The sequence below is a fragment of the Melanotaenia boesemani genome, chromosome 20 (assembly GCF_017639745.1).
Source record: "Melanotaenia boesemani isolate fMelBoe1 chromosome 20, fMelBoe1.pri, whole genome shotgun sequence".
Taxonomy (NCBI): Eukaryota; Metazoa; Chordata; class Actinopteri; order Atheriniformes; family Melanotaeniidae; genus Melanotaenia; species Melanotaenia boesemani.
In genome coordinates, this window is record NC_055701.1 from 9,550,093 (window position 1) to 9,564,873 (window position 14,781).

The 14,781-nt window shown below is 39.9% G+C and overlaps 1 protein-coding gene across 1 annotated transcript in view; it reads left to right on the forward strand.

The window, feature by feature from the left end:
- Window positions 1–14,781, forward strand: part of LOC121631458 (connector enhancer of kinase suppressor of ras 3-like) — a 31,088-nt gene that overhangs the window by 5,001 nt on the left and 11,306 nt on the right. The window contains exon 2 of the mRNA XM_041972372.1: window positions 11,215–11,378. Within this exon, the coding sequence (XP_041828306.1) occupies window positions 11,215–11,378 (164 nt within the window). The remainder of the gene's footprint in view (window positions 1–11,214; window positions 11,379–14,781) is intronic.

Consider the following 14,781-nt stretch of genomic DNA (forward strand, 5'->3'; position numbering starts at 1 on the left):
TCTGTGTATATGCTTCAGTGAGAACAGGTGTCAAAATAATCCAAACATGTTATTTAAGAACAGCTGGAAATTGGTTGCCCCCTCTAGCATTATTAAAAGGAAGTAACAAATCAGTATAATTTATTAAACAGAAATTCTGTCTTTCCACAAGGTTAAAACTCCTGTGTCATTAACCAGTTTCCATTTATCATGCAGCTTTTGAAAATCAACCTATTGTATTCAATAGATGTGCAGATAATGATGTTACCTCTACAGAAATGGGAAGTGGTGTAAGATGATTCCCTCTGGGGAGATGTCATTGAGAGAGACTGCTGTAGTTTTGTCACTGGTAGGCCTTATGTAGCCTGGTTCTCACACAGTCCAGCTATCCCAGTCTAATAGCCTGAGGAGCTCCAACATATGGGAACTCAGAGAGAAATTATCAATTGTTAATGCAGCTCCTCTAATCTAGTATTAAAGAGACAAAGACAAGGCAGTTGTGGGTGTTTTAATCAATACTGGAGTTCTCACATTTAATGTCTATTTATTGTTACCGGTGTTGGGGTAGTTATTTTAAAAAAGTAATTAGTTACTAGCTACTCATTACTTCACACAAACACAGCTCGAGTAACGCAGAAAAACGTGTTACTGTAGTCCAGTAAAGTAATTTCGTTACCAATATTTTAAGTGTAACTCAATGCGTAATATCATTACTGTAACATGTTACTTTGTAAAGTGTTACACTGATTGTTACTGCATTGTAATGACACAACACAATAATAATCTTTCACGTGAACAGCACTTTATATGCTTGAACATCTGTGAACCACCATCACTTTACATTTGACATCTAACAGGGTTTTCTACAGCGGACATGAGACAAAGTGCCACCCCATATCCCAGGCAATGCTGGGCTAGACCTGTTTGCTTTTTTTTATTCAAATTTAAAATGTGCATTGCAAATCTCCCAGATGATCTTGGCTTAGTAGCTGCAAACTGTTGGGTCAGCCCTCTGAGTATGAGCCCATGAAGATTCATGCTTAAGTCCAAAAAAAGAATAAAAGGCCCAGACTGCTGCAGAATGAGAGTGAGGCTCAGTTAGGATGTAAATGTGGGTCATACATTAACTGATTTTGTAATTCCAAATGCTTGTCCTTATGTGTTTGATGACTGTACACAAAGGTAGTCATACATTTAAAGTATATCAACATAGTCAAGTTTTAAATTGATGTCATGCTCAGTGCTTGTATGATGATGTAAACTATTACAGAATTAAGGGAAAAGGAAGTGGGTGGCTGGTTGACATTACTATCAAAGCACTGCTAATGCATTTATGCTTAGATAACCACAGAACATGAGAGGAAAGTAGCCAATGTTGTTATTTTTTTTTTCTACCAAACCAAGCCAGCAGCCCTGTGAATGAGCACTTTAAACAGGTCACACATGTCCTTTGTTACATTTGGGACCACCGGTTGCTTTTAACAGATTAAAAATCCAGCCTGTGTGTCTTTGCTCAGCGTGTGGTTACCAACAACCGCAGCTCTTCCACCATCCCACCTGCTCACACTGCAATATAGTAGAATGTCAGAATGATTATGAAGTAATCTGTAACTTTATGAGCTGTTACCCACTTTTGGGTTTCACTGGGTACTTGGGCAAATGCCAAATCAGACCAGATGCTGTTCAGTACATGTCCAGACAAGTCCACAATGTTTTAGTTATTCAGCCACTAACTAAATTTGTGTTTGGATGTTCTCACACTACAATTAACATCTCTGAGTGGAGTACACCCTTAAAATGTAAGTTTCTTTTTATATTTTTTTATGAAAACATGGTGTTGGTTTTACATTAATAAACCATAAAACTACTCCTGTAATGTCTCTTGTTCATTGGTTACATTAAAGAGTGATGATAGACAGGGTAGTTATAACAGACCTGTCTGTTTTCACATCATTGATGTTACATTAATGAGTCCCCAGGCCCAATATCAACATGACTTTATGTATTTTAAATGGGTGATACCTAATTTGGAAAACACCTGCAGGGCTAAAGGGAAAGCCCATATTGCATTTGTGATTATTTGTGGTTTCACATGCAGGTTTACAGCACTCAAACGCGTGTGTCATTATGTTATTGGAAAGTTAGAACACTCATAAGATGACACGGTTGTGCCAAGTTTCTGTTTTCATTTTGTTTATGGATGGAAGATACCTAGGAAGTCATCAGAAAATTCCACAAGCACTTAGCAGTGAAGTCATACATACTGTAGCTCCGTGGTGCATTTTTGTTTTGTTTTTTTGTTTTTTTTCGTACTGCCCACTTTCCCTGGACTTCCTGTTACAGGAAAAGCAACATTTTGTTTTAGCTTATTTCCTTGTTCTTAGCATTTAGCATACAGATACCACATCAGAATACTTATCAGACACCCTTGCATATTTTCTCACGCTGGAGTTGTCCTCTTTACCGTTTGAACTTACAATCATCTGCTGCAAATCTCATGACACATCTCTGTTAATCTTGACTAACTGGCTAAAAACTCCAGTAGGTCCCTGACAAAACTCCTTTTGTTCTCCGGATTTGAACCCAATATATTGGACAAAGGATATGTGAGCAAATATGGATTTTGAATTTGTTTGAACTGGGAGTGGTGGTTCCTCTTTGAGAGAATCCCGGCCTGGAGAAACAATAATCGGTGAGTCTGTTGATCCTTCCTTTTGTATCCTTTGGTGCAAACACCTGGGAAAACTACGTCACCTGTCCGCCATCTCTGTTCAAATGAAGAATCTTATTAGCTGTTTTGAGTCAACAGCACATTAATCAGTTAGAGCAACATAAATGTCTTTCTTACCCAAAACACCTGCAGATGGGTGGCATTTGTTTTTGTGATGAGAAAGGCTGACATATATTAATGCGTGTGTGTTTACGAATCCATGTTTAGTTTTGTGTATTAATAGCAGAATATTGCCACATCAAAGCCAGATGGTAGGTAGAATTGCATCGGCACAGCATGCATTGTTTGTGTGCATCATAGGCACCCTGTCCTGTCCTGTGGGTGACACACTGTCATTCACTGCTATCTCCCACTGAAGATGACTCACCCTCCCCTGCCCTCATCCTTCGCAGCATGGGAGAACGGGATCAGCTGCCCACAGCCTATAGGCTGACTATTAATGTCTTACATTGCATAATTTGTTCAACTGCTCCTTTTTTTTTTTTTTTTTTTTTTTTTTTTTTTCGTGAAAACATGAGTCACAATGAAGTTTTGGGGAAGCCCTCTGACTTCAAACTCATGTTTATGTCCTCTGGCATGTAAATGTGTACCTTTGTGTGTTTTTGTCATTTTGGTTAGAGGTCTACATGGAAAAACTAATGATGCGCTCAGTCTTTTCGACCCCTGTCTCCTCTTCCTTTGACCTGGACACAAGCCTGCTATAAATTTCCATGTCTTCCCCCAAAAGCCCATCTCCCCTCATATTTAGCCTCCTCCCACTTCCTTCTCACTATAGGAACCTTAATTTTATTTACAGCCTCAGCCAGTTCTTGTTGACAACCCATTGCAGCTGGGTGGTTGACCAATGGTAGCACTTTGCGGTACCACGGTAAAATGCTCCAGCTGGAGTTGTTCGAGTTGGAAAGCAGGTTTGGATGTGGACAAGGCAGGCAGGCAAAGGGAGCTCTGCTGTGCCAGGATCAGAGATGGATTCTCTGTTGGTTGTGATCGAGTAAATCCTCTGCTTGGCTTGGCAGTAGAGTCTAGCTTTCTATTTTTTCAGCCAGGCTTTTTACCAAAATTTTAGGGGGGGGATTGGCCTCTAGGAGATTTATGGCAATTAGCAGGTTCTTATCCAAAGATGCTTATGGGAATCCACATTAGGAATGTAGCAAGCACTACACTCAACCATATGAGTCTCTGGGGCAATGCGATGCTATCTTAGGTTTAATTAAAGGCTTTCATCCCTCTGCCTGTTACATCTGTAGGTCTGAAAGTTGAATAAAGCATTATCATGCTACAAAATAACACAACAGATGATAACTTAAACTTGGCTTCTTTAGAAAATGCCCACATGCAGTGATAGGAGTATGTCTAGTACAACATTTCCATGGCAAACTAAACGAGTGGGGCTCATTTCCTCCCCCAAACCTTGTTCGTCTTTATTGTGGTCTCCTTAGGCTTCTATTATGGTGCTACAAATATGTCTGTAATCAACATGCAAGGCCACCCTGATCATGCATCATACATGTGATGGGAAACTACTGCACTGTTTATCCTGTTTTTTTTCTTTTACATGTTTGTGTCTTGGTAGCTATGACTTCAGAGTCCAGGTTGAAGTTAACTCTGGGATGTTCCTCACAAATAAATTCTTATTTTTGCCTTTTCTTGTTCCCTGGCTCTTTCATTCCCTCTTCTTTGCTAATTTTCCTCCATCTCATCTCATTTGCAATGCACAGCAGTCTTTAATTATAGTTTTTTCTCAGGGTTGTGATGCATAGGTTGTCCTGTTGACACACACTTTTCTTTCATGCAACATCCTATCCTCCACATAGAGGCCACACAGAGTGTTATTACTACTTCTTACGACTCAACGCTGTAGTGATTTAAAACTGGAAAACAAGCAATCCTCAGATCACAACAGTGACATTTTCTACTGTTTGTGCTTTTCAAGACACAAAGACTGTGACTATCTTGGGACGCTTGTCAACAGGCGGAACCACAACAATATAAGCATTGGAGGGGCCAAGAAAGTCAAAATATTATGGTGGTTGTAGGGGCAGGAATGGGACAGAAAAAAGATGGGGGTGTCCAAGACATTTTTGAGGTCTTTGTTGCTTTCTTTAGTGAGTGTTTATGCTAGTGGTAACGAGCTGCAGCGTGGTTAGGCGGCGCACTGGCTGGAGAGTGGTGAGTATTTATGTTGGCCTGAGATGTAATTGCTCCGACCCTTATATTTACCTGCATAAACCTTTACTAATAATGACTTCTGTTGTTCAGTAAAAAGAAGTAAGTGGCTTATGTGCAATCATAATATGCCATAGTCTTCTTTAATCATAAAATACTATTTGTCGAAGTATACACGTCGGTTATATTATGGACTTTAAACCAGATTTTATGACAGCAGGAAGCATGCACGTGCAATTAATACTTAAAGAGGACTTCAGTACAGTTGAGCCTCTCATATTGAGGGTTTGACCCTGTTGACCCTAGCTAATTGGGACGGCACAACAAAACCATCAGTAGTGAAACAGATTTTATCAGATCAATAAATACAAATTTGTTATGTTGTCACCCAGAATAATTTGGGCTTTTTATCCCAGGATTAGAGTCTGTACCATTACAAAGCCTGCTTCAAGCACTAAAATAAACTAGATGCAAGTAAATATTTTGGATATTATCAGATATAACATGTTATAAACCATCTGTGTTAGTAGGATTTACATAAACACCGCTCATTCAGACTGCCTAAATCAGCCCATTTTTATTGAGTTATTGGTGTGCAAGTAAAAACAAGAGAATTGATACTCCCCTTTTTGAAGGAGGTAGTTTAAAAGCTTGTTAGGAAACAGTAGGTTTCAACGGTTAAAGAACCTGCTATCTGTCAGGTAAACTGGTTTTAGAGACTAGTTCAGAGCTGGGGGCAGAATTGCTGTTGTAGACATGACTGCTGTTTGCAACATTTCTAAACAGTAGTGATATCAAAACATCCAAAGTGGGGAAAATTAGACTAATGCTGCTGTCCATGGTGAAGACAACGTGTTTTTAATGTAGTTCTAGAGTACACTGGAGTGATAATCAAATTAGATGAACCACTGCTGGAAAGGATATAAACACTTTTAATGGCCATATACTTAAGCCCAGAACTAGACCTAAGTTCACATTGACATAAAGGGATCATTTTGGTAAGAGAATCCAGGCTGCATTGCATAAAAAAGGAAAAATCTTAAAAAGAGAGAGAAATAAAAGAAGAAGTCAGATTTCAAGTGCAAACTCAGAGACCCCGTCAGCCAGCATTTCATACTCTGTCTGTTTCCCACCCTTAGCCTCAGAGACAACTGTTTTGGTTGCCCCAGGTTTGCAGAGACACAATAATGAGCCTGCAGCAGTTCTGCAGTGCACTTTGCTCTTTGTCTGGTGGCCTTGTTTTTCCTCTTTCTTATGATCCATTTGTTGCCAGAAGTCATCATGACACAGCCCATGCAATAAGCAAAATAGTTCTCATAACCTCCTTTGGTCATCTGCTCTGACTTTTCTCGTCACTATAGTCAATATTAATTAATCTGTCCAAATCACAAATCATCAAATCTAGAAACTGAACAAGGTTCATCTATATTGGCTGCGGATCAAACTTAACAACTTCTATTAAAAACAGTCAATTGTGACAAAAATAAATTCCTTCATAAAATCTTTGTCACTGAGAATAACATACTTATATCATGATCATTTCTGAGACATAACATGAAAATCTCACAATGTTTCAGCCTTAACTGGCACTCATACTTGCTGATGTGCTTAACCCACGATGGCCCCCATGACCTTTAACCCCTCTTCTCTCATCAGTCATCATCCATCATCCTGCAAGAGACAGAGCTGCTTTTGTCTTCCAGTAGAGAGACTAGTCTCAGCTGCTTTCTCTCACTTAGGAAACCCACTCGGGACAAGTAACTGCCATTTTGTAGTTGTCTGTGTTTAAGATTAGAGTACGAACTAGCAAAGTGTACGAACACTTTGCTAGTTGGAGGGATAAGATTGAATCACGGGTTGCAGTGTTGTAGAAAATTAACCACTTGTACAAAGATAATATTAGAAAATTTTGTCCTGGGTGCAAACTAGTTTGCATGTTTTGGGAACTACAAGAACTTCTGCAGGAGTTACTTAATCAGATATTTACACTTGGTAACTAATCTCCAGAGCAGTTTCAGTTGTTGAGAAAACAAATCCCAGTATCTCAAAACATTGCAGATTATTGCTCCTGAACTTCTGACTTGTTTAGGAGGAAAGAAGTAACATTCTCTTCTGTCCACAGATGAGGACAAAATAAGTGAAGACACGCAGCATTGTGTAACTCCTTTCCCTAGTTCCCAGTGTGTGTATAGGCTTTGTTGTTCTGTGAAGTCATGCATTAGAGAATAGCTTAGCAGTAGCCGAGAGGAGCTTTTTCTTTCCTTTTAATTACAGCACGCCTGGTCCAGCCAGTCACCATTGTGCCAGAGTGCTGCGAGTTCCCACAATGGAGACGCGCTTAGCAGAGAACAATGAGTCAAATTCCTGCCCATTCCCCACAGGTTCAGAGGCCAGGCTGACAAATAAAGACAGTGGAGTTACAGTGGCTTCGCTAGTCTACACCCAGTAGTATTCCCAGTGGTCACCTCAGTGGGGATATTGGTTTGTGTGTGTGTCGCCATTTGTGTGTATGTATTACTGGGTGGTTACACCTCCCACTGGGAGCACAGGGAAGGGTTCAAAGATGGGGGAGGGAGCTTGTTTGGTTCACTCATTTACTGGTGTAATCAAACCCCTGAGAACAAAAAGTTGGCAGAAGGCGCATTGGAGACATTGTTAATAAAAAGCAGTCAGCATTTTTTAGGACAGCACTGAAGATGTGCTAGATGTCACGCTCAGACATGTTTGCTGTTCTTTAATGTTCTTTATCACACAAACTGAAAGGATCCTGGGCTATCACATTCTGAGCGGACACCACTTTAAACTCTGTCTCCTGTTTTTGTTTCTGTGATGGAAATGGTCAAGCTTAAGTTAGGCATAAGCCACTATTTAGAAATAGGAAATGTTGTGTTTACACTGCCAAAACTGAATGTTTACAGAGCCTTTAAGTAGGCTACTGAGCTTAAAAGCCTCCAAACTGGGTCTAGATTACTTTGTGTTCCCCAAACTGTCCAGTCTTTGCTTTTCCAGCTGTCCAGAAACATCCCAGTTTTCAGTATGTTTGTCCTTACATGTACTGACTATTGTCATGTTTGTAACCTTTTCTGCACCTAAGCGCTGTTTACTAAAACTGAAGTGGTGGGTGGTAAGGAAGACATAATGACCAGGTGCCACACACAGTTCACCAACATGTCACTGACACATTTTCTTCACTCTTTTACCATACACACATGAAATGGTTTTCTTATAAGTTGAAATTACACAGAAATAAAGGAAGTTGTCTTCCAAACACTTTTTGTTTTTCTTAAATATGTTTAAAATACTTCTTCCTTAAGAGTTGGGCCATGAGCCAAGAAACACGTCATTTGTCGCAGATTTAGGAATTTGTTTCAGGAAGCTCTTAACACTGAAACGGACAGCTCTGCATGTTATAGCAGTCTCATCAGGAACACCCCTTGTTGTTCATGGAAATTCTCATTGAAGTACCTTTTAAAGATTTCTCTCAAAAAACAGTATTTTAATATAATATAAATCATGGTGTTGGGGAAAAAAGGAGAAACAAATTATTTGTGCTTGTATGTAACCAAAAATATTAATCAAACTTGACATTTGATAAATAATATAATGTAGTTAGGGGATTAAACTTTTAATGCTGACTTGTGCTCTTTATTTTTTACATATGGACCTACAGAACCTTAAAAAAACTGACGACTCCAATTCAGTTTATGCTATAAATGGACTCATTATTGGTTTTCCTGTATGGTATTTGAATTCATTACTCTTCACACATCAAAAGCAGTTTGCATCCCTTTTAATTAATCAAAAAATTACGTGGGCAATAAATGCTTGCCCAGCTTATTAACGTGCATTTGCAGACGACAGTGCTGTTTGACTGGGCTTCTGCTTTAGCTACACCAACTTGGTCTGGTGTGAGGACATTTGCCAAGTGGATCACAGAGGCCATAAAACTCCCAAAGCGTTTCATCCTGTGCAGGCTTTCGAAATGCATTCACACTGCCTTTCCGTCTGCCCTCCTCCTTTGCTCAATTCACAGTAACGTGATACTCTATCTCTTTTACTGGTTTCTCTGCCCTTAATGAAAATTGATAGTCTCACACACATACACACTTCCCAGCAGCCATTGATCAGGGCACAATAAATGTTTTATAAGCCTTGCTGTAAGGACACCCCTGCTTTCTTTTTGCACAGAAGGTGTTTGTGGTTGAGTCCAGAGGGAGAGATTGTGCTGGTTTGTTCCTCTTTGTGGCCCTAAAGTTGGTACAAGTGTAATGCATTTTCTCTGTAACACACATTTATCCTTTTCTCAGTCACTCATAGCAATAAAGTGCATCATGACATGCCAAGATATAAATACACAAACTCGCTGTTTTACTTCAAAGTTGGAAGAAAGTTCTTGTGGAATCGGTCAGAGATTAGGTGGAAAAATCTTGATTTATCAATTAGTGGCTACCACAGTTTCTGTTAAGAGTATTTCCTGATATGTGTTGTTGTAGAACAATTGAGCCAAGACAATTGAAGTGAAACCCCCTCAAGTGTTATTGTTGATCAAACCACAGCTTTCCCTAGTTGGCATTGAGGATGGTGGCACTATTCCACAGGAAATGCCTTTTTAACACAGCAGGAAGGAGAAACTTTGCCTCCTTTAGAACCCAAGTCTTTGTTTCCATCTAATCATATTAAGTGACTAGCCCAGTGTTTGTATTTGGCTCAGGCCCGCACTCAGCCCCTTCCTTACAATATGAAGTGGATTCCTTTTAGAGAATGCCAGCGGGCCAGAGTTTAATCTAAAAATTCTCTGAAGTCCTGCCTGAGAATTAGCATGCCAAGGAATGAGAAAAATGTAATGAGCCTAACTGGACTTGACTTGTGTGGAGGCTAATGGTTAACAAGTCATGATGGATTTTCCCTTGTGAATAACTGGAAATGACTTGAGCTTTCATATACAGTGTATTTTCCCAAGGATTCAAAAAGTCTGGCATGAATCATCTTTGGTACTACAATGGAGTATTCACTCATGAAAGTACTAATCACTTTTTACACAAATACTGTTTATTTTGAACAGTAAATAATAATAGGAGTGGATTGAGGCATAAAAAACTTTATGATCAAATTAAAGTCTGATTAAAGTGGTTCTAAACCTTTTATTTTCCTTTATTAGAAAGCAGTTGATAACTGCACATATAGGTTATGTGCTACATATTCAGTATTATGTGGTACTGAATTAATGGGTATCAGCAAAACAATTGAATTTCTTACACACTTGTAATAAATTAAGACAGTTTCTTTGGCAGTCCTACCCATGCTGTCTAATCTTGTTTGGCCAGCACTGACTATCATATTGCCCACACAAGTACCTTTGTTGTTCCTGTATGCAAACTGTCAGCAACAGGTGCACAGACTGAGTGTCACAGAGGCATAAAGACACGAGGTGCCACAGTGACCACAGAACACGCCCAGTAAGTTTCCACTCATAACTTCAAGCTTCACATTGTGAATTGATGCATCTGGTGACGGTGCAAAGAGTTTAAAGTAGAGCTTTTTGCACCCAGAAAATAAACATGAAATCCTTACACTGTGGGATGTTATTTGTGTGAGTGTGTGTATTTGTGTGTGGTATGGTTTGGAGTTGGGGTGTCTCACAGCTGACAGGTCTTTCAGAGATGCAGGGCACCAGGCCATGTCACTGCAGCTGCCCTCTCTCTGTACACTCTTTGATAGGAAGAGACATAGTGTTTACTTCCACACCCACAGCTAATACACACACACACAAAACACACAAAGGCTCATTTTTCCCCCTCTGCTGCATGCATAGGGAGGGCATGTATTGTCTGTTTAATGTAAAGTACAGTTTATGACTCACACTACAATGTCAGAAAAGCCTTGTGTAATTCTTCACAGTATTTCCATGAGTTACATCCTTCTACGTTCAGCGACCGCAGCAATTTGTAGTGTAACGGTCCAACTAGTTTGTTATACGAGCTTCAAATAGCAGCAAAGGGGGGTCGCCTCTGATGCTGGCATGTTTACTGCAAGCACCCACACCCTCACACAACACTTATCCATACGCACACAAATATAGCATCCATTGTTTAACCAGTTGAACAGACTTAAAAGTCTCAACCGTTACTCTGTTTATGGTGTGTTTATCTAAGGAAAATAGCCGTCCCACCTGTTCCTTATCTCCACTGTTCACATTTCCACAATTAGGCTACACGCTAATAAACTTTACAACGCCTGATTGCATTATTCTTTTTGTTTTGTTTTGAAGAAAAGAGCCTTGAGAAAAACAACACACTGGTTTAGGTTAAGGATTTGTATTTTTCCTCTCATATGTCCAGGTTTGGATGACAGCTTGCAGCAATATGTAACTAACTTTGAGAAGGAGAAGATCAGCGGGGAACAGCTTCTAAAGATCACACATCAAGACCTGGAGGAGCTCGGGGTGGCAAGGATTGGACATCAAGAACTTGTTCTGGAGGCTGTTGATCTGCTCTGCGCTCTGGTTAGTAAATTTATATTTCATGTGTGTCTGCAAGGATGTCAAAAGATTAAAGCATGATCGTAGGATTGGACTGGACCTTCAGGAAGGGTTTGTTGCAGAGCATCTGGTCTGCTGGCCATTTACCCTCCCCCTCTTGCCCTCTGCATTCAGTAAAATCTTAGCCACTAGTTTCTCATGTGCAAGCTGAAAGGACCAGTGATGCAGAAGGGCTCATCATTTCCCACACAGCTCAGCAGGGTGTGGAGGCACCACGACACATGAAGCAGCCTGAGGACACTGGGGGGGACAGCAGGATGACTGGTAAAAGTGAAGAGATCAGGTCATAGAGGTCCTGTGCTCTGTTGGGGAGTTTAAAGCTGTGGGAGATTATTGGAGGCAGTTGATCTCTCTTGGTTCATTTTAAGATACTCTGTTTGTCTCCTGTTACTCCTGGAAACATCTGACCAGCTGCCTATCATCACAGCGCCCCACTGAACAAAAATGTCTATGCCTTTAACTTGCCAGCATGAAAAGGGAGATGAAAACCGAGTCTGCTCCTTCTGAAAGAGAACCAGGTTTTCCAGCAGATGGGATCGATTTGGAGTTTTATCACTTCCTGTCCCATAAAAGTCCCAGATTGTGGTCCCTGGGTTTTGATCAGTGTCAGCATTTTTGTCTTTATGTTCTCTTAAAACGCTTTACATTAATCGCTCCCGCATGGCGATATTTATCCCTGAGCATAGTTTCTCCCCCTGCATGAAGCTGGATCTCACCCTGATGCTAAACTAAAGGCTGGGGGTCAAATTGGTTTGCATCAGCTACTTTTTTGTCTCAAAAAAATAATAGAAATAATGCAAAAGTTTTATTACATCTGGAGTCAAGAAAGCACAGTTCAGTGTATCTCTCATCTTTTCAGCTTGCATCTCATAGTTATTGTGATGGGGTCACATTAGATAATGTAAATTATCCAGATATGCACACTGCAAACTGTACACTGAATGTGTTGTGTAAGCACACTGAACAGTGACGAACTGATTGATCTTTTAACTTAAGTCACACAGCAACCTGCCCTTAAACTGTATAATGTAGCCCTTGGTATGAATAGATAGAAGCATTTGGCATTTCATGTCTGCTTTTTTATTGAACTTTAACATCCAGCACTAGTACAGTAAATAAGCCTAGATTTTTCTACAAACTCAGAACCTTTTATTGTGACTATTTGTATGCAGTTCTAGCACTTCATTTGCAATTTGGTGGGGACTTATTTGTCACATGTACCATCACAGTCCTTAACATATGGCCAGGAATTTTGGACTTTTAGCAACCTTTCACCTCTGATCGAAGCAGTGCAGCTTAATGCTTATTTTGCCCATTAGGGCTTTCCTCATTAAGAATGAGGCCTCGGCCTTCTATATGTCCCTTGGGAGGAAATGAAGACCCGGATTCAATTAGCTGTAACCGAGGCAAGGTCATTGCTACTGACAGGAACACAGTCCGCAAGCACCCATACAACCCCTCTTAGATGCTTTACACTTTCCCCTCCCCTTTCTATTTCTTTTTTTTTTTTTTGCTGCATGGTCAGACATTTCCTGTTGCAGTCACATCCATTTATGTGACACTTTCCCACTGGGCTTCTTGAGTTTTAAACCTTTATGCATCTCCACACATGATAAAGATTTTACCTTATAGTATAATATCCTGTTAACAGTTCAAACCTAAGTCCTGATGACTGATGGCCAAACATAGGAAAGATTCATACTCGGGCTGCGCTTCTGGCCAAAAGCTATCAAGTCCAAACTGCTATCTAGAGACAAAGAAAGAACATTCAATTAATTTTACTGGACATCTCTCAGCCTTGATACTTTCTGCAGAGTAAGTGCTGAAAGTCAGGACCTTAATATTTGTTCTTAAACCCCAGTGACCCACCAGCAACTCATAATCCTCCCGCACACAAACATTAGTTGTATCTGTAAAACATTAAATATACATTATAAATATAAAACAAATCACCTGGTCTCATCATGCTTACAGCTATACCTTTTACAGTTGCATCAGAGTAAATCTGTCCTCTCATTGTATAATGTAACACTTAACCTTTAATGGGACATTACAGCAACAGACATATACATACATGTCCATGTTTCATTTGCATCTTGAATAGTAAAGTCAGATGCTTAATCCCTGTGGTGAGGTCAGGAGGTAATGTGTTGTTTCAGCTTTATTTTTGCCAAGGACACATGTCAATTTATAGTCCCTTCAGTGAGCCCCCCAACCAGAACATGAACTCTGGTTGGAAAAAAAAGTCACTGACAGCTCAAAAATCTGGCTGAAAATGTTTTGAAAATTAAAGGTTTTATGTTTTGTTGAAGCCTCTGGATTTTATTTATCTTTTGGAGGCTCAGCTGGCAGTGTGGGACAAAAGCCCACCAGACATACTGTATATGGGCCAGTCCGAGACACTTTTTGACTGTGTGATTAGCCTGCTAATAAAAACACAGGAGAAATATTTGATCTTGAAAGTGCTGAAATCGCACTTTCTGACTGACTGAATGCTATGCCAAAGCATTTGATTATTATTTTTTTCCCATTTTCCATAAACTCTTTGATCTAGTTTGCATATCTGTAATGTTTCAACAATCCATTTCATGTCAACAGTGGCATTAAATAAAGCTGCCAAGAGCCACAGTTTGACTTGTCCAATTATTCAAGTGTTTCCTCTGGGATCGAAATGAGTGGATTGACTTGTATGTGTCTTTGAGCAACAGCAGAATAAAAAATGACACACTAACCACTTGCAGATTTCTGCCATTAGCTGCCAAACACGTGCTGTTTTACTCCTTGCAAAGCAATATTTGGCCACTGGTTCGTCACATGGAGAGTAAAACTGCTGGCAGCAAAGCAACACCCTGTAAGCTGACTTTTACCAAGACAAGAGCCAGGCCACCCTTCCTCTGTTTACTTATAAAAGACACATTACTCTAAAACCATTTACCCAGTCAAAACATTACAAGTTAGTTCTTTAGACCCACACTTAACCCCCAGGAAATATGTGCATGTTCATACAGCTCAGTCTCCCTGGTGATTTGTACTGTATGATTTGTACTGTATGAAGTGACCCATGAAGATGCTGAGCATGCATCCTTTGTGAATGTGAATTACCCATAAAGGAATGCAAAGGCAGGAAACAACCCAGGCTCAAGAATGCAAACTTTTCGGTGCTTGATAGAAATTAGGTAATGGCTTGTGCACACTTGGAGCAAATCTGTCAAAGCAATGATTATAGCCATGCACTGTACAGGAAACAACATGTTTTTCCAAGGGATAAAAAAAACCTCCAAGGATTAGCATGCACGCATCTCTCCAGTCTAGACTGCCTTCTTGAGACTTTTTTTTTTTATCTGTATTTGTTTATTATGCCTTAAAT